The 20,005-nt window shown below is 40.4% G+C and overlaps 1 protein-coding gene across 1 annotated transcript in view; it reads right to left on the bottom strand.

Moving 5' to 3' along the window:
- LOC116978643 (slit homolog 3 protein-like) overlaps positions 1-19,168 on the bottom strand; it is an 81,554-nt gene extending 62,386 nt beyond the window's left edge. The window contains exons 1-5 of the mRNA XM_033029928.1: positions 18,854-19,168; positions 17,494-17,568; positions 7,010-7,153; positions 2,380-2,523; positions 495-658 (exon numbers count right to left, since the gene is read on the bottom strand). Of these exons, the coding sequence (XP_032885819.1) occupies positions 495-658; positions 2,380-2,523; positions 7,010-7,153; positions 17,494-17,568; positions 18,854-18,963 (637 nt within the window). The 5' untranslated portion in view covers positions 18,964-19,168. The remainder of the gene's footprint in view (positions 1-494; positions 659-2,379; positions 2,524-7,009; positions 7,154-17,493; positions 17,569-18,853) is intronic.
- Positions 19,169-20,005: the final 837 nt, after the last annotated feature.

Here is a 20,005-nt window from a genome sequence, read left to right as displayed (position 1 = left end):
TCGACTCTTCTGCAGCAAGAAACTGGAGAACTACTATTATCAAGTACTTACTTCTTTTACAATCTTATTTTATAGTGGCAGTTTTTCCCTTCTTATTTTTCTCTGGATTTCTTTCAGAAAAGTAAATTTTGTGGTAGATGGTCCTCCTAACCTGTCGGCTTGTTCATTTTCCACATGAGCCTGGCCAGGCTATTTGACTACAAAGCCATCACAACCATGTTAAAGTCCTGACCCAAAATATTACCTATCCATTCCCTCCACAGATGCGGTATGAGCCATGGAGTTATTCCAGCATCTGATATTTTGCACAACCATGTTAAATCATGCTCTGCTGTGGCATGTGTGTTTTACAATAACAGGTTAATGCCAATCTTGATATTCACAGAAGCACCATGAGTGATACATGTTCCACCTATTCACAACTAACATTTTATCTCAGATTTGTCACAATTTTTCTCTTCAGTGCATGATTGATCCAGAAGCCATGTCCTTACCATCACAGGTGAAATCCTGTACAGCCACATCCTGAATCGGGATCTCCTTCAAGAAGAATGGTTTCTGGCAACGTGGGTTTCCACTGACGATCCTTCTCTTCCTCAACCACCTTCCCAACCAGGCCAAGTGACAGTTACAGTTGAAAGGATTGGCTAGTAGGTTTCTGTGGAAGACAGTCAAAATACCAATTGATAGATCCACAGAATCATAGAATTGTACAGATCGGAAACTCATCTATGCCGACCAACTCACCCATGCAGACCAAGTTGCCTAGCAATACTAATCCCATTTGCCTATGTTTGGCTCATGTCCCTCTAAACCTGTCCTATCCATGTACCTAATAAGAAAGTATATAACGGCTACACATTTTAATTATAATCATTTTGCAAAGTTTTCTTTCATATAACATTGGCAAAAATACTCACAAAAATACTTTGCTATGACTAAATATTTCAGTAGCTTCTGAAAGCTGGGCCTCAAGCTATAACTTATAATAATTACGAGTTATCACTTTGAAAATATACTATTTATCCCAACGAAGAGCAAATTCAAGGAACATTTTTAAATCCCAAGGGACCCTTTCTCAATGCAAACCTGGGGTTAATATCTTTTGCACTTTCTGAGCAGTAAAGATAGGATGGCACAGTGGTGCAGCTAGTAGAGCTGCTGCCTCACAGCGCGAGATACCCGGGTTCAATCCTGACTTCGGGTGCTGTCTGTGTGGGATTTGCATGTTCTCCCTGCGTTAGTAATGTGAATGGGTAATCGATGGCTATCATAGATTCGGTGGACGGAAGGAAGGGTCAGTTTCTATACTGTATCTATAAATGAAACTAAACATTCTTTACAAATGAGATGACATATTTTACCTGTGTATTGCACAATCACAGATTTTGCAGTCTGACCAATCTAGTCTCCACCGTCTAGGAGCAGTGAGTTAATCCAACTCTAATCTTTATGCATACAATATTCTGACCCTTAGATTCGGCAGAAATCATTTTCCGAATTTAACCTCACAACAGCAGATCCCTTCTTAGACCATTATCCTCTTAATCAACATACCAGATGTTAACACCAAATTCCAAATATTTTCCACTTTACACGATTATACATTTCCACTTTATATCAAATTCATAGCATGGAACTAGCACTTAACCCAAATTATGTTGGCATGTATGGTCCACTTTGTCCTTTTATCACCCAATCTTTATCTTATCTTATTTATATTATCTTTTTACTTTACCTTCATTGACTTACATAGCTTCCACCTGGATGGAACAGGCTCTTGTTTCAAATACTCCATCCTATAGCTCCTATATGCTGCTTTGAACTTGTCGTAATTACTGCAGTATTTATCGTTACCACATGCATACTGCTTACTCTATGAGCTTCATGTGAACAGGGAATTTCATTGCATCCTGCATGATAATAAACTAGCTGAGTCGGAGTCTGAATCTGAATCTGTTCTTTGGACAAAGAGGTTTGCCTAATAGGTAACTTCCTATTAGATTTATTATCAAGCATCTTAAGTTTCGAGCACCTAATTGTGGACTCTGACATATGGATTTCTCTGTATTCATCTTATCCAATTAGAAAATATAGAACACAGGAAACTTAATTGCAAGATCTAATTTATAGTCCATTCATCCTGTGTTAATGGATAATTAATCTGTAGTTCAAAGTCTAATTTAAGTAACCAACATACAAATAAATGGGAATGACAACCCACAGTGGAAATGACTAAGTAGAGATGAATGTGGGATGCTTGTGAAGATCAAAGTAGAAGCGATGCAAGTGTAATGATACCAATGATTAAGGTGGAACTAATTTCCATCAATGCAAATTGACGTCAAACAAAACAATGAGATGAGAAGCAGATCTTACATGGTTGAGAGGGAATGGAGGGTGTTGAATGCTCCAGGAGTTATGGTGGTGACTCGGTTGTCATAGAGTGACAGCAGACGAACTGAGGTAAGTCCGGTAAAGGTGTCGTTATTGACACAGTTGATCCTGTTGTTCCGTAGCATCCTGTAACACAGGTCAATGAGGATGAAAATGGAACAATTTGAGCGAGTGTTAACTGCAAGACCATTGTTTCAGACTTAAACATTTTACAATAAAGTATTCATTAATAACTATACCCTCAGGTGAGCATCATCAAATTAAGACTTTCCCAAAAACATAGACAACAACACTGATGTCTTTCCAGGTGCAGTGGTAAAATATGGTAAAATCACACACCAAAATATTTGGAAATATAACGCTAGGCCTTCATGATTGCTGGGCTAAATCTCAAAATACATTTACCAACCAATATTTCTGTTCTGGCTTCATTCCATCATGGCATCACCAAAGGCATCTACATGAGGCGCTTGAGATCAAGGATCCTTTCCATCTGGGCCTTGACCTCTTCTGACTTCTACCTTCGAGAAGGAAGGACAGGACCCTGAAATTCTCACACAGGAACAGCTACTTTCCAACCACCATCAAGTTCTTGAAAAGAACTGCACGCCCTAATCCTAGATCAGCAACTGAATACTACACACCTCTTGCACTACCACAGACTTGTTTTATAACTGTGTTTCACACTGAGGTCTTGTTTATGTGCAGTCTTTTTCCTTTCTGTGTGCCTATTTTTCATGAGTTTATGTGCCTGTGACGCTGCAGCACACAAGATTTTCATTGTATTTGTATCTAGCTATAACTTGGGCTTATGATAATAAACTCGACATGGCTTAACCTGACGCGACTTGTGTCCTTTCCCTTAAATTGGCAATATGTCGGCACCCGTGTTGATGCACTGACTGTTTAACCACACTTCCATCTTGTTCAGTTTTGCCATTGCTGCTGGTGATGTAACGGCTATACAAATCCAATTATCCAACATTCACATTGGCTTCAACACTGTGGAGATTTTGTCTCCATGGATTTCTGCTGTGAAAATATCTCTTCTGTGAAAAATTCACAATACTACAGTTTCTTTGATTAACTACCGTCCCTTTAGACGTCCACTGGGGATATGTTTCCTTTCATCTGATGGTTAAAGCATGTTGCTGTGCTGCTTTGGCATCAGTGCAGTAGATAGGGTCTGTTACATCCGTAGCAGCCACTCACACCAGTTCCAACCAAATGCTTCAGATTCTGCTGTTTGTCTTCACTTTCCTGCTTCATGATTATGAAAACACATTCTGTTTGTACCCTGAATAGGACAAAATTATTTTGCTTTTTCCGATGTTGGACCTGCAGGCAATTTTGCAGACAGGGCCAAATGCAAGATTCTGTGTTTAATTACTTCAATTGCATTTGTTTGCCGATTGGACCACAACAAACTTGTCATGCATATCTGGTTTAAGAAGTGCCACGATTGCAAACCTGAGACAAAGGTCTTTGCATGGAAAAAAAAATGCTTGGATTCTGAATCATTGTTGCAAATTTGAAATTGTTCCTACTTTGAGGATTCAAATTTGAATTTGCCTTGTAATTTTTGTTCTACTTTGTTAAAGAATATTTTCTGCGGCGTTAAAAGATTTGCTAATGTTTTTGTTGTTTCAGATCAAATTTCATTTGGAAACAGTGCTTCTTTGTGCTCCAGTTTAACATTGCTGACGCTGTTTCTACCAAAACAGATGATGTCAAACAAGAACCCCCAAAGCTTCTCTCTTTCCAGGTGCATGCTAAGCTCACTGGTCAAAACCACTGAATGGTGGAACCAACCACACTGTCTTTTGTAGCCTGGTTCCCTTGTTGCCAAACTCTTCAGGAGTTTCCTTATCCTGATGCAGAGCTGAAGTTACTCTACTAGTTACTCTTCCTCCGTGGGAGTTGTGTCAGTCCTCTCCTAAGACACTCATCCAGAAGCCTTACAAGCCCACTTCTTGTGCAGTGTTTTGACTGGCATTGTTTTGACTGGTTGCTATGCTCAGCAATGCTGCTGATACTTTAATCGGTCACTTTTAATCGATCACAAACACAATCGGTACATATGTTATTCTTTCTTCAATCACTTTCTTAGCTTGCTTACACAGTCCATGCTTTACATCCACATTGCCAATTTATTTGCAAAGGCACACATTATGAAGGATGTGAAGCATTACGTGCATGCTGTTTATTCAGCTTGAACAACAGTGTGCATGTACACATATGGCACAGATTTACATACATAGTAAAGTCAGGCCACATGCACAAAGTTCAGAACATTTGAGAAATTCAGAACTTTTTAGAACATTTTATGAGGATGTTGCCAGGGCTTGAGGGCCTGAACTATAGGGAGAGTTTGGGCTGGCTAGGACTTTATTCATTGGAGAGCCAGAGGATGAGGGATGATCTTATAGAGTTGCATTAGATCATGAAGGGGATAGCTACAATGAATGCACAGTGTCTTGTATCCAGAGTAGGGGAATCGAGAATCGAGAAGGGACATAGGCTTAAGGTGAGAGGGGAAAGATTTAACAGGAACCTGAGAGGTGACCTGTACACACAGAGGGTGGTGTATATGGAACAAGCTGCCAGAGGAGGTAGTTGAGTAGGTACTATAACAACATTTAAAAGGCATTTGGACAGGTACACAGATAGGAAAGGTTTAGAGAGATATGAGCCAAATGCAGGCAGGTAGGACGGGCATGGATGGGACATCTTGTTTGGCATGGACAAGTTGGTTCAAAAGGCTTATTTCCGTGTTGTTTGACTCTAGGACTCCTATAACTACACTGAAATTAGTAAAATTCCAATAACATGGTGATTTAGGAAGGTTCTTTGACTGATGCCCACCTACTTATAGTCACAGTATTAACAGTAATATCCAATACATAAAAAAAGTTCAATGCATCAAAAACTTGTGGGCGGCACAGTGTCTTAGTGGTAGAGCTACTGCCTTACAGCACCAGAGACTCGGTTCGATCTTGACTACAGCTATTTATCTGTACGGAGTTTCTACGTTATTCCCATGACCTGTCAGGGATTTCTCTGAAATCTTCGATTTCCTCCCACACTCCAAATACGTACAGGTTTGTAGGTTAATTGGCTTGTTATAAATACAAAATTGTCCCTAGTGTGTGTAGGATAGTGTTAATGTGCATGAATCACTGGTCGGTGCTGACTCAGGGGGCTGGAGGGCCTGTTTCCCCACTGTATCTCTAAACTAATCTAAACAAAATTCAACTAAAGTATTGTTAAGTAAAACTAGCAAATGGTTTAGAATTATTGTATTTTAAGTTATACATAGACTATAGTCTGGGTGTGTATATTTTTATATGATAAACACATTTTCACAAAAAATATCCAGCAATCAGCATTCATGATTTCATTAATGTATACAGTTGATTGCAAGGAATATAACCATTCAGTTTAGTTTAGTTTAGTTTAGAGATACAGCGTGGAAACAGGCCCTTTGGCCCACTGGGTCCCTGCATATTAACACTATCCTACACCCACTAGAGACAATTTTTACATTTACCAAGGCAATTAACCTGCAAACCTCTACGTCTTGGAGTGTGGGAGGAAACTGAAGATCTCGGAGAAAACCCACGCAGGTCACGGGGAGAACGTACAAACTTCGTATGGACAGCACCCATAGTCGGGATCAAACCCGGGTCTCCGGCATTGCATTCGCTGTAAGGCAGCAACTCTACCACTGCGCCACCATGCTGCGCTAAATTTCCCGAATGCACAGCCTCATGGAAGATTTTAGATTTGTGATTAAACATATTATTTAATATCGGACTTAATCAATGATTGAATTGATACAACTTTGCAGATTGAGGGCGATTTTTCATCCAGAGAGAATCAGAACTATTTATATTTGCCCACACTCTGTTCATAGCTTATTGAGTAAAATGTTATTAAAACATACAGACTTCTGACAGCATTGGACGGGCTGGATGCAGGGATGATGTTTCCTCTAACTGGGAAGCACAGAATTAGAATTCTCCATCTCAAGAGACAGAGTAAAGACTGAGGATTGAGATAAGAGGTTTCTTCTCTCAGAGGGCAGTGAACCTGTGGAATTCTCCGCACAGAAGGGAGCGGAGTCCAAGTTGCTGAATGTATTTAAGGAGACAGATAGATTTCTGGACCATCAGGCATCAAGAAATATAGTGCTAAGATATAGCATCAGTCATGATAGTATGTAGCGGTGCAGTAGGGCTGAATGGCCTACTCTTATATTCTGTGATTCATTTTTTCTATGTAACACCAAATGATGTCCATTGTTAATTTTAGTTAAATAGACTAATTTTAGTTAATTGAGCTCCAAAAATTCAGTCTGAAAAAGGGTCTTGTTCCGAAAGGTCACCTGTCCATGTTTTTCAGAGATACTGCCTGACCCGCTGAGTTACTCCAGCACTTTGCCTCTTTTTTCGAAAATCGAAAGTTAGCTTTCTGGGGACAAATTAAATTCAGAAATCAGATTAAACAGGAAAAGGTTGGATTTTGATAAATGGAACTGTTTCACTCTGACAGATGACCTGACACTGAGCTCTCTGCGGGCACTTATAGGTTATCGATGTTGTGTACTTACAGTGTCTTGAGCCCAGAGAGACCAGAAAACATTCGGTTGTGGACCATTTCCAGTTCATTTCCAGTCAGCAACAATTCCAAAACCCCTGATGCCCCTTCAAATGCTCCCTCTCGAATATCTCGGATCTTATTGTTACTCAGGTTTCTGATGAAAGATGATGAGAACATTAATTCCATAAAAAAGCTAACAATTCATCAGTATGCGTAAATAACATTCTTTGCTCTCTACGAAAGCATTTTTGATAAAATCATGCAAAATAACTTGATTTAATAAATAGATTTATAGTAAGTTGGAAAATTAAGGAGTTTAATGAAAACAGCATTTAATAGTCGATGAAAAATGAACTAATTTATAAACCACTATTGAATTGCTAAAATACTATTTTAATTGAAGTGTAGGATTATAATTATTGGATTTTAATTGTAATCACTTTATTAATGAGATGGGTGATACTGTGATCTAATGTGAGCAGTGCCTGGGAAGTTTGCAGTCTACTTTCCAATCTATTTCAACCTTATCCCTACAGATGGAATTAAGTCTTCACTCTGCGATGGTTATTAAGCGTCCACTTTGCACAGCCTCCCAGAGGAAGTTAATCCACAACACAAATCTGCTCATAATTCAGCACTAATTGGCCAATCCACCTCAAAACAGTTGCAAGGATGGATGGTGGGGGAAGTGGATACGTCACTTTGGTGCAAGTAAGGAGTATTTTTCAAGCATGTTACTGGGGCAATGTAAAAGGAGCTGTGAACTCTGTCTAACCCCTGGTATATTGGAACTGCCTTTGCTCAATACGGACAAGAATGCTTTACTTGTCTGCTTTGGGACTTTCCCATTTCTCTCTCTCTCTCTCTCTCTCTCTCTCTCGTTCACTCTCATACACATACATACACACCCAGAAACACATACACAATGTGCACACATTTGTGTGAGGACATGTGGAAATATTTATATAGAGACAGGCAACTATACCTTTTGCCGCACATGGATATAATGATACGGGGACATGGTGATGTAGACAAAGGCACATGGGGGCATAAGAACATTGGATGTATGTAGAGAGCCTGGATGCACATACAGACATGCATGGATGCACTTTCTGCATTCAATAGGTTAATGAAGAATGAATGTTGTGCAATAGGTGTGTTATGGAGAGAGGCCGGAGGAAATGTACATGGCTCAGCATGCACACACATAAAGTTTAAATTTTATTGCATTAAGTAATTTATCAACAGATCAAATGAGTTAAAATTGGATTAGAGTGAAGGCTGTGAAACAAGATGCCTGCTATTATAGAGCCAGGAACTTGCAGGCTTTCCAAATTGAATTGCAGTAATTGGAAAATCCATTTATAATCGACAAAAAAAAGGTTGCTCCACATCCTTCCATCTCCAAAACGGTGCTGTTCTGATACTCACTGTTACAATGAACACTTTAATAATGACCGAGGCATTAACAATCTGCGGTGCCTTAGCAACCCAGTGGAGTGTGAAGTTCTAATGGACAGAGAGGTATTCATCTCACTGGCCGGTCTAAATGACTTGACTGTGGAAAGCACCATAGCCGGGACTGATTCTGTTCCCCGCCTGACACCTTCACAAGAACACCTTTGCAAAGGAGCCGCAAAGGTGGGAATGGAGGGGGCTTGAGACCATTGCAGTATAATCAGCTGTCTCAGCACAAGCAATGGATCAAAACTGAGAGCTTTGGATCCATGTAGCTAAGTAATACGCTGTGCCATTGGGATTTGTCATGTTGGAGGAAGCTTGTGGAACTGATGTGATACAGAGACAACATGGTTTACCTTAACATAGATGGACTCATTACTCTGATATATATATATCTCCATATAATTCCAGTAAAATTCAATCTGTAGGAATTGTGTGCAATCTATTATAACTTGGTTTATAATAACAAAAGGGTACAACACGACTGATGCAGGTAAATTTCAAGTCCCTCTCCCCTCTTAGAAACCAAGTAGCAGGGGAGTAGAAACAAGGTGTCTCTATTTTCAATTCCACATTTGTCCACTGTCAAGTTGAAACTGAGAATTGAGGTGCTTGGTTTCCTCACACAGAAACCTAATGTGCCAATTGCAGTGCTTTTAATGTTTTAACAAGTGAAGATCCATTTGTTCTCAGATACCAGTGCTGCGGGCATGCTGTTCAGTATAAGGAGCAATAGTTAACAGGGTATGTCAACCAGTTCACATACACAAAAGCCTATGGATTTATCCTTTCCTCCATCCATGGAAATGAGTGCTCCCATTTAGTAATTGACCACAAGTGGGAGCAGAACAAGAAAGGAAAATGAAGGATAGGTTTAACAAAACACATCTAGGAAGACATGATTCTGCAATCTTTGAAGCAGGAAAATCTGTTAAATGGATTCAGGAGCAAAATCTACCCCAGAAAGCTGATGCTTTAAAGAAAGTTGAGATGAGATTTCATAGAGTTGTTCAAGATCACAACGAGGTTAAGGGCCTGCCCCACTTGGCTGTCATTCGCGCGCCATTTACGCGACCTGCTAGCGTGTGGGTAGCGCGTGGGTAGCATGGAGTGGTGTGGAGGAGTGTGGAGGAGTGTGGACTTCGTCCTGAACAAAATCTTCGCGCGCCACCGGCCTCTCGCATAACTGATGGCCAAAGTGGGACAGGCCCAAGACCCTGGCGCGGCGCAAAGTCTCACCTCCAACAGCAGCAGAAGCAGGCAAACGATCGCCGAACTCGGCCTGGGGCTCTCGGCCATTGCGGATCTGGATCTGCCCCATACTTACTCCCAGAGCGGAGCCAAGATTGGAGATAGACACAAAATGCAGGAGTAACTCATTGGGACCGACTGAAGAAGAGTCTCGACCTGAAACATCATCCATTACTTCTCTCCAGAGATGCTGCCAGTCCCGCTGAGTTACTCCTGCATTTTGTGTCCATCTTTAAATGATGTCACGCGCTCCAGGCGGCTGTGCGGACGCATGATGACCCGCGAGACCGTTGCGCGTGAGTCACTACCGGCCTGTCGCGTAAATGACGGCCCAAGTGGCACAGGCCCTTAACAGTTTAAGAAGAGGGAAACTGGTCACTTTAGTAGATGCTTTCAGAAATAGGGCCATGTATTTCATGTTCTGAACAAAGGATCTGAGGGATGCAAACAAATCTATTTTACGCAGGCAGTAACTGTGAACTCCAGGCAGTAACTGGAACTCTACTTGCATTATTGAAGCAATAAAGCTATTCAGGTTTTGTAAAGGGAATTAGATAGATACTTAGATGGCACATTGGCACAGCTGGTAGAGTTGATGCCTCAGAGCGCCAAAGACTGTAGGTCAATCTTGATCCCGGGGTGCTGTCTGTGTGGAGTTTGTGACCGCATGGGTTTCCGCTGGGTCTCTGCTTTCCTCGCACAAAGATGTGTGGGTTTGTAGGATAATTGGCCACTGTAAATATTCCCTAGAGTGTTAGGAGTGGACGGTGAAGTGGGATAACCTAGAACTAGTGTGGGCGGGTGATCGATAGTCAGTGTGGATTCGGTGGACCGATGGGCTTGTTTTCATGCCGTATCTGTAAAACTAAAACTACTCTTGGAAATTGGATTTGATCTATCATGAGAACTGAGGCGCTGAATGGCACTTCTGTGCTATAATATTTGACTCTGGCTGATATTTTTAGTTGACTCCTTTGGAATGAAGCAATGGTCAAAGTGTTTGCCTGAGCAAGTCAAGGGTCCATGATCAATGAGGAGAGTGAATTGGCTCCACAACCAGCAAGCACTGCCTGCAACATTAAAATCTGGCTCAACAAAAACTGAAAACTGTGGTGTTGTGAATGAACAGTGAAATCAGAATCTTGGCCCCAATTTGATTTGGACTTTCAGACCTTTCCCGTCTCTCTCTAAAGAAATCTAATAAGCTCCCTTGATAGCTGCTTTTGTGAGGCCTGTTTAATTTCTCCAGGTGCAGGTTCTAAAGTTAGTTTGAAATTAGACCTTCCTTCTTTCTTCATCTGAAGGACGGGACCAAACTTTCCAAACTGCACCTGGGAAAGTTAAGTAGGCAACTGAGTGATTAAGCCCTGGAGTGACAGGATAAGCCTTTCCCCTTTTTCCACTGAGGTCATGGCTTAAACTGTTTATGTTTCGTTGGCATTTGTATATGATGAAGGATGATGCAGAAAAGGCAGGGCGGGCAAAGACAACAGGAGAACGTGAGGCAGACCATAGACAAATGGCAGCACAAACCAGGATATAGCAGAACCAAGGGAATATGAGCATGAGCTGCTAAAGATCGAACAGAAAACAAAATGGAAGTTGCCGTGTGGCTGCAGGAATGTTACAGGCATGATAATACAGGCTCATTAGGAAGAGTACAGAGCGGTGAGAGGAACATGTGGGCCACTTCCGTGGTCTCATACTTGTTAAGTGGTGATCCATTACATGCAGAAAGCCATGTTCCGCCCTTGGTTGGCCCTGATGATTGATTTCCAGAGTTCTTTAATTCCTGGCTCTTTCCTATATACCCAACATTCATCAATGTCATTCCCTCAGAAAAAAGGCATTAAATGAATCATCCTAGTTGTTATTTTTTTCCTCTCTCTCTGCTGCCAGATTCAAGACACTTTCTCAGCATCCTGGCAAACATTTTAAAGTCGATAACAAATTGAAACAGGTGGGGCAGATGGCAGTGATGATATCTGGTTGTACATACATAGTCTGTGTGTTAAACACTCATTCATCAGTAGGTGCCTTTTGAGTAAAATAGGTAAATTTTATTTTCACATTATTTTTCCATATTTCCTTACACCATCAAAGGAGGCCATTTAGTTCATTGTGTCTATGCTAACCCGAAAGGCAATCCCATCAGTACCATAACCCCATTTATTTTCCTGTAATGTATTCTTTCTCATATTTCCTCTGATTCTTCTGCCAAAGGGCAGCATGGTGGCACAGTGGTAGCGTAGCGTTCTCTACAGTGCCAGAGAACTGTGTTTCATCCTGACTACTGGTGGTGTCTGTATGGAGTTTGTATGTTCTCCCTTTGACCTATTTGGGTTTTCTCCAGGAACTCTGGTTTCCTGCCACACTCGAAAGATGTATAGGTTGGGCGGTCAATTGCCATTTTAAAATTGTAAATTGTCCTTGGTCTGTATAGGATAGTGTTACTGTGCAGGGATTGCTGATTGGCGCAGACTCGGTGGGTCAAAGGGCCTGTTTCCGCACTATCTCTGAACTAAATTAATATTGGGACAATTTTCAGTAACCAGTTAATCTCACAGCACTTGTTTGAGATGCAGAAGGAAATAGATCCATTGGGGGTAGAGGGTTGTTGAATGCAGTTAAAGGCAGGATGTGTAAACCACCAGACTGATGTCAACAGAGGTTGGGATTGAACATAAGCTGCTGGAACAGTGAGACAACAACACCATGTACTACATTACTTTGCTGCCTGGAAATGTGTTCTTTCCATCAGGAGGAAAATAAATTGGGATTCTTTGACACATATGCAGTGTTGACAGAGAATGACACACACTGCTGGCATGATTATTAACTAATAGGTGGACTGTTCCCCATTTTACATCTACACCACCAGCATGTAAGGCGGGGTGGGAGATTACAACCTTCACGTGATCCGCCCTGTTTGGGCTAATGCAATCATCCTGTTGTGCACAATCAAATAAGATCAAATAGAACAAGTTGTCCTACAACTTTAGGCTGCGCACTCCATACGCAAGAAGAAGAAGAAGCATGTAAGGCTCCCCAAGGACCATAAAGACTGGGCAGATGGTTGGAGATTCTGATATGTGTGCATTGTTAACATCCATTTGATCAGCACACAGTTTCCTTCCTTATGCCTCCTGGCAGAAGTCCATTCCTGCTGAAGTATATTCCAAGAGCACTCTACTGATAGCAACCCAATACATTGGTCTTCATCCGTAATCTAAAGACTTTTGGCAATTGATTCAACCAGCCCCAAGAGCCACAATGTCCACATGTGTACATTTCCCAGCAGGCTTCTCTGCATAGCCATGAAAAGCATTGCTGGACATTAAACTTGAAAATCTGACTTCTATTATATGATATAATTAATAGTATTGTATCTCAGTCAGCCAGTGAAATATTGGGATACTTAATGTTAACCAGCAATAACTATTTAAGATATCTTTACCTGTTTGGATATCAGGCTATCCAGATTTTGACGAGAGAAATATCATCTGCTCAGGGGAAGTTCAATCAACAGGGGTACATTTCTTACTTGGTTTCATCAGTACTGATGCAGGGCAATGCAAAACACAACATGGTAAGAACAGTTGCTGGAACATTGTTCCCATGTTTCTGCTTGCTCTGTGATAGATAGACTGAGCCCATTGTCACTACCTCTCCACCACTGCTGCTTTCAGGCAAGGTGAAAGAATTTTCACTGAGATTCTGTCAGGATACTCTGTGAAGAGATATCTATTCAATGTCTTGTTATTCTACTGCAACTACTGAAGGGTATGCTCTTCGACTCATATTTGGATGCACAATCAGGTCTTAAGATATTCAATTTGTTCATGGAGTTCTGGAATTGGTCCTTGTTGGGATGCAGTATTACTCAGTATAATTTTCAGGAATGCCACGATATGACCTAAGAATATCCTGACAGAATCTCTGGATATATATTTTATATATCCACTCAGCACAGGCTTAAGGAAGATGGTTGCCGCCCCTGAAGCTGCCAGCCTTCAAGTTAAAGACTGTAACGAGGGCAATGTGGCAAAGCATTTATTTTTGGATTCAGTTACTGAGCATCAACCACAATGGCCCCTCTCAGGTCCAGAGAAGCCTTTGGAGTTCAGGCAACTGCTCTAGATTCAAAGACCGTCAAAGGAGGAAGCTTGAGCCTGAGTTCCATTGAGCACAGACCTGAACCATGATATACAGAAACGGTACTATCATACAAGGCGGAACACATTTAATAAATGTTGAACTGCTCTGACATCTTGGGGAAGGTTTTGGGGTAGGATTTGACTTTCCTGCATCATTGTTGAGTATTTTAAGCTCAGAAAGAATCATTAATAATTTACATTGATGGGCTAATGTTTGGCCATTTTGTCAGCTCCTAAGATTCTGAATCACTCCGTATGTAGTACAGAAGAATTAATTGTTTCATTTACATCAAGATCAGATTGTGTCTTAAAGGAAGTTGGTGCATTGATTCAATTGGCATTCTTCATTTAAACTTAATCTAATCAGTCTCTTTTATTGATGAAGATTTACATATTTGATACAATTTGCAAAATATTCAAGCCCAGATGGCCTTGATGTCCATAACATTAGTAACATCTGTTTAAGGTATTGAATTACTTGTACTTATAGTGGTAAGGTTGTTTGTCAACATTTATATCAAATAAGTTAACAGACTGGCAGCTACATCATTTAAGGGATCACGAACAGCAATAGAAATTTGAAAGCTTGTTTTGAACTGAGGATGGAGGTTGCCTGATGATATAAAAAGAGACTGAAGATAATGCTATTTGAATTTTTTAATTACAAATTAATTTGAATTTAATCAGACATCAGTCTGTCAAATTATAATTGATGCATCAATAACTTGCTCATACTTTTTTTATACACTGAAAGTATTTGCCAACTGACATGGTTCTTGTCTATTTATTTGCAATTATTGTAAATGGACAATAAACTGGCCAATGTTACTAATGGATAAACATGACAGAAGATCAATGAAGCTATTTGACCAAAATAATTGTATGTGACAGGGTGCCAGTGTACATCCATAAATATAAGAGTTCTCATTGCCAAACAACAAAAAACCATGACAACTAGTGAAGCAAAGGATCACAAGAGATTAAAAGAAAAGAAAGCAGCTAAAAATCCACAATAGCTTCGATCCCAGCATCTGGCAGATATTAAAAAGGAACAACAAAAGACAGCAAGAGAGGAAAGAAACTTGCACAGATATGAAACCAAAGCAAGTTTACAAAATGAAAGGAAAGATAGTCAGGAGCAATGAAAACTGATGACATTGATGTTGCCCTTAGAAGTAATAGTGAGTATTTGAAATTGATGTTTATGGAAAAGACAGATGTTATTATGCCACTAACCCCAAAGAAATGTATATTGAAACACTTAATTTCACAAAAGCAAAGTAACCATTATGAAGAGAATACTGGAAATACATTTTCAGAGCCAAATAATTTCTGTCTAAGGATTTCAACAAAGTGAATTAGAACACATGGCCTGACCATCATCTTAAAATTCTTCATTTCAAGATGGCTTGGAATCCCTTTCTCCAGACTACACTCCACTAATTAAGAAAGATGAGAAAGGGAAACTAAGAAATAATGGACTAGTTAACGTAACAACTGTCACTGAGAAATATAATAAACATAATATAATAAAGCCTATAATAAAGGTAAGGGGGGCTGGAGCATCCTAAAACCTGCAGACTGATGAGAGAGTCAGGGTTGCATGGATTTGATTTAGTATTTTGAGGATGTGATTAAAATAGGAAACGTTGACCAAAAAAGATTGCCTTTCAAATTGATATCCAGAAGGCATTTTTTTATGGGCGCTCAACCTGAAGTTTGTGGAATTGAAGGCAAATTATTGAGTTGGTTAGCATACTATTCAAGCAGCAGGATTCAGTGAGTTGGAGTAATAGGCAAGCTCTCTAAATGGCAGGATGTGACTAATCATTCACCCATCCTGTACATAACCAAGATAAATGATAATATGGATATCTAAGCTCACCAAAGACAGCCATGAAAGGAATGTCATTGGAGGTATAATACCAAAGGAACATGTTAATAGATCAAGAGAATGGACAACATTAGTAACAATAACATTTCATTGTAGACATTCACTTTGAACCTAAAATAAAATGGAATAAAGTACCTAAACAGTAGAGAAAGCTATGGATAGCAGTTACCCAAAAATAGATTGTGCTCCATGTGCAATGATTATTAAATAATCATGGAAACATTCAGAATATATTCAAAAGGACTGAAGGATGAGACACCCAGCAGAAATGTATACTACAAATTATCTAAAGTCAAGGTTACACTAAACTGCATTTCCGTAAGCAGTTGTAGTCACCAGATCTCAGGTGAGATCTATCAGTCTCCATAGATTTACTGAAATGATACCTGGACTCCAAGTGTAAACTACAATGGGGCAGGTTTTTCACACAAAGGGGATTGGTGGGCATATGGAACGAGATACCGGAGGAGGAAGTTGGCAGGTACTATTACAACATTTAAAATACATTTGGACAGGGACATGAATAGGAAGGGTTTAGATGGATTTGTGCCAAATGCAGCACTGTGGGATTAGTGTAGATGGAGCATCTTAGTCGGTGTGGGCAAGGTGGGCCGAGGGGCCTGTTTCCATGCTGTATGACTATCACTTGCGGTCAGTTAAAGAATACAAATGTTAAAAAATGAATAGACTATCTAGCTTATCTATGCCCCTCATAATTATATAAACATCTCTGAGGACCCTACTCAGTCTCTTACATTCTAGTGAGAATACGAGGCACGTGCCGTGAGTAATTACTCAGGATAGGCACGAGGCAGTCAGTCGACTTTTAAAAATTGTAAAAATCCTCCCATGTGCAGAAAATCATGAAAACCGCGCATGCGCAGATCAGTCCTGTAGACCGTTAGTCGACTAAAAAAATCTTAAAAAACCCCGCATGCGCTGATTGGTCTCCTCTCCTATGGGCATGCGCAGCACCTTGCGTGCAGTTCACGGTGCAAAGGCAGGATTTCAGCTGCCTTTATTGCCCGTTGTAAGTGAAGGCTTGAAGCAGCGTCCACGGCACACGAGTTGAGCACAGTTACGCGTATTATGCGTACTGCGGATGAAAGGCACGGGAGAATTATGCCTACCTAAGATCGATTATTAAAATAATAACCATTTAATAATAAATAATGAATTTAGTAAATGAATTGGAAATCTTTACTATTTTTATTTAATAATTACCTTTTTATAATTTTAGTTAGGGTAGGCACTGACTACCTTGCCTACCCTGATGTTACATGCCTGGAATAAACCCAGCTTATCCATTCTCTCTTAATAAGTGCAGCCTTCGATTTCAGGCAATATCCTAGTAGGTTTCATTTGTACTCGCTCTATTCCAACCATATACCTCCAGCAATGTGGTGACCAGAGATGTACACAATATTGCAACATTTGGAATATGTTTTTCAGCAGTGCCTCTTTATCATTTATTCATTATCATTTACAACTGCATGTCAACATATGATTCCCGAAAATGCTCGTGGGAAACTTGTGACTGATGCATTCATTTGAACTGTTTTGACTATTTTACTGTTCTTTTTACAATCCATGTTCTCGGGGTATCGAAATCTAAATTTTATTAGTTATTTATGTTATGACATTGGATGGAAGCTGCATACCAAATCTCGTTGCGCTTATGTGCAATGACAATAAAAAAAGATATTATTATTATTCATTTGATAAACTTACATTTTACGGAGATTGGGGAGTTTCTTGAAGATGCCTGTTGCTTCCAGGAGGATCATTTCATTGTCATTCAATCGCCTGAACCAATCAAAGAGACAGATAAATATGATAAAGATTTGCCAAAGAATTGTGGAAAAACACCAACAGAGAGATGAACTACATATAAGGTTGAGATCAAATGTTAGTGTATAATGGGTAAAATAAATCAGTTGCACGTTTATCCTTTGCACAAGAAAACTTTACCAAAAGTACATTTGGTTTCATCAACATTGTTTAGTCCATGTCTTGTACCCACTAGTTCAAATCATTTCCATTCTTCATCACCTGTGACTGATTGGTAGCCATTTAATCCTTGCGGAATTTGCAATCTGCCCCATTTCCTTTTCAATGAAACCTGCATTCACTCTGATGTCTTCGGACGCCTCAATAATTTGAGCAGATATTTACATCGTGAAGTTGAATCAGAATGCACAAACAGCAAGAACGAATGAGTTGCTGAGGGAGGTTTGATCTCACCAACCCAATCTCAAACCAATTACTGCTCTCAAATGTAGAAACAAGGAACTGCAAATGCCATTTTACAAAAAAAAAAACATTAAGTACTGGAGTAACTCAACAGGTCAGGAAGCATCTCTGGAGAACATGGATATGTGACGTTTCGGGTCGGGAACCTTCTTCAGACTGATTGCGATGGGGGAGGAGGAATAAAGCTGGAAGAGAGGAGGGGCAAGACAAGGCTTGGCATGTAATTGGTCGATGCAGGTGAGGAGGATTTTGATAGGCAAATAGTTGGATAAAGGCCAGAGATGAAAAGGCAGACAGTGACCATCCTTGGTCAATTTGCAAACCCCCTGGATAAGGACAGTTTTATGAATTCGAACACAATCCACTTTGTAACAAAATATCCTTACAAAAATAATATCTACTTGAACAGCTCATTTTGACAAAATTAAATCCTGGTCTTCAGGGAAGGATGGAGCAAATACTAGAGGTAATTAGAAAGCTATCATTTATGAGCGGTGGGAAAAGAAAATGGGATAGGAAGCAAAAATCATTATTGATTTTCCCCTCTCTAAACAATGGGCATGAAGATAACAGTTGCATTCCTCAGCAACTTCTGTTTGAGATCAGCTAGCTGATACTTCTCTTGGCTCACAAGGTCCGATGCCTGTAATGTTTCACTTTACAGTGATTTCATTTCAATTCTGTCCCCCAATCCAATAAGATTTCAACAGTCACAATTCATTTCAATCTATATCGAAGGCGCGCGACAACACATTAAAGTTCTTACTTGGTCGAGAGGGTGAAGGTTCTTTAACTATAAGCAGAGGGTTGGAGGGAACGCTTTGATAGCCAGACTTACAGTTCGGTGGTGTACTCTGGGAGATGACTGGGGATTCTGGAGAGCTTCTGATTGGAGCAGTCCACAACAGTACCTTCGCAACGGCATTTCTCAGGGCAAACCAGGTCCATGAAGCAGTCACTGCTTAGCTTAGTTCGGTAGTCCTCTGAGCCTGTGCACAAAAGCCATCAAAACTATTAACTAAAACAAAAAAATTATTAGCAGTATTATTGATGTTTCTCATTTCCTCCCAAATTTGACTTGCAAGAACCTTCATATATTTGTCTTATGTGTAAACACGACTAAAAGACATGCACCTAGATTGACCTGCCTGCATAATGTGGCAGATCACTAATATGTTGTTACAAGGAACTTGACGGGCATCCATCCTTTCTTTACTGGCCAGATGATGACTTTCTAAAGGCATGTGAACCCACATAACAAATAGGTGGAGAATCACAGCTCCATGCAGCCTGCACCACATTTCATCCCAGTTCAACTGTGCTGTCACTGCACTGAACTTAATACTTAGTTGAAGGAGAAGAGGAGAAGAGGAATTTTTTGTAGTTTACTTTCGAGATTGTAGACACACCGGGTCCGCGCCGACCAGCGATCCCCACAAATTAACACTATCCTATATCCACTAGGGACAATTTTTACATTTACCAAGCCAATTAACCTACATACCTGTACTGCTTTGGAGCGTGGGAGGAAACCGAAGATCTCGGGGGAAACCCACGGTCATGGGGAGAACGTACAAACTCCGTGCATGCAGCACCCGTAGTCAGGATCGAACCCAGGTCTCTGGTGCTGCATTCGCTGAAAGGCAGCAACTCTACCGCTGCGTCATTGTGCCCCCTTGACTGTGGCATTCCTGTAGATTACCATGCATGTATCCTGGTAGCTGAGTATAACATGGCATTGAGAACAATTGTCCACTTACTTTAGTTTACCTTAGAGATACAGCATGGTGACAGGCCCTTCGGCCCACCGAGACAATGCCTACCAATAATTGCCCATTTACACTAGTTCTATGTTATCCCACTTTCTCATCTATTCACTACACACTAGGTGGCAATTTACAGAGACCAATTAACCTATAAACCCACACGTCTTTGGAATGTGGGAGGAAACCCGAGCACCCGGAAGAAATCCATGTGGTCACAGGGAGAA

This window comes from Amblyraja radiata, chromosome 11 (assembly GCF_010909765.2).
Source record: "Amblyraja radiata isolate CabotCenter1 chromosome 11, sAmbRad1.1.pri, whole genome shotgun sequence".
Lineage (NCBI taxonomy): Eukaryota > Metazoa > Chordata > Chondrichthyes > Rajiformes > Rajidae > Amblyraja > Amblyraja radiata.
The sequence above is the reverse complement of the archived record's forward strand: the minus strand, read 5'-3'. Positions and strand labels throughout refer to the sequence as shown.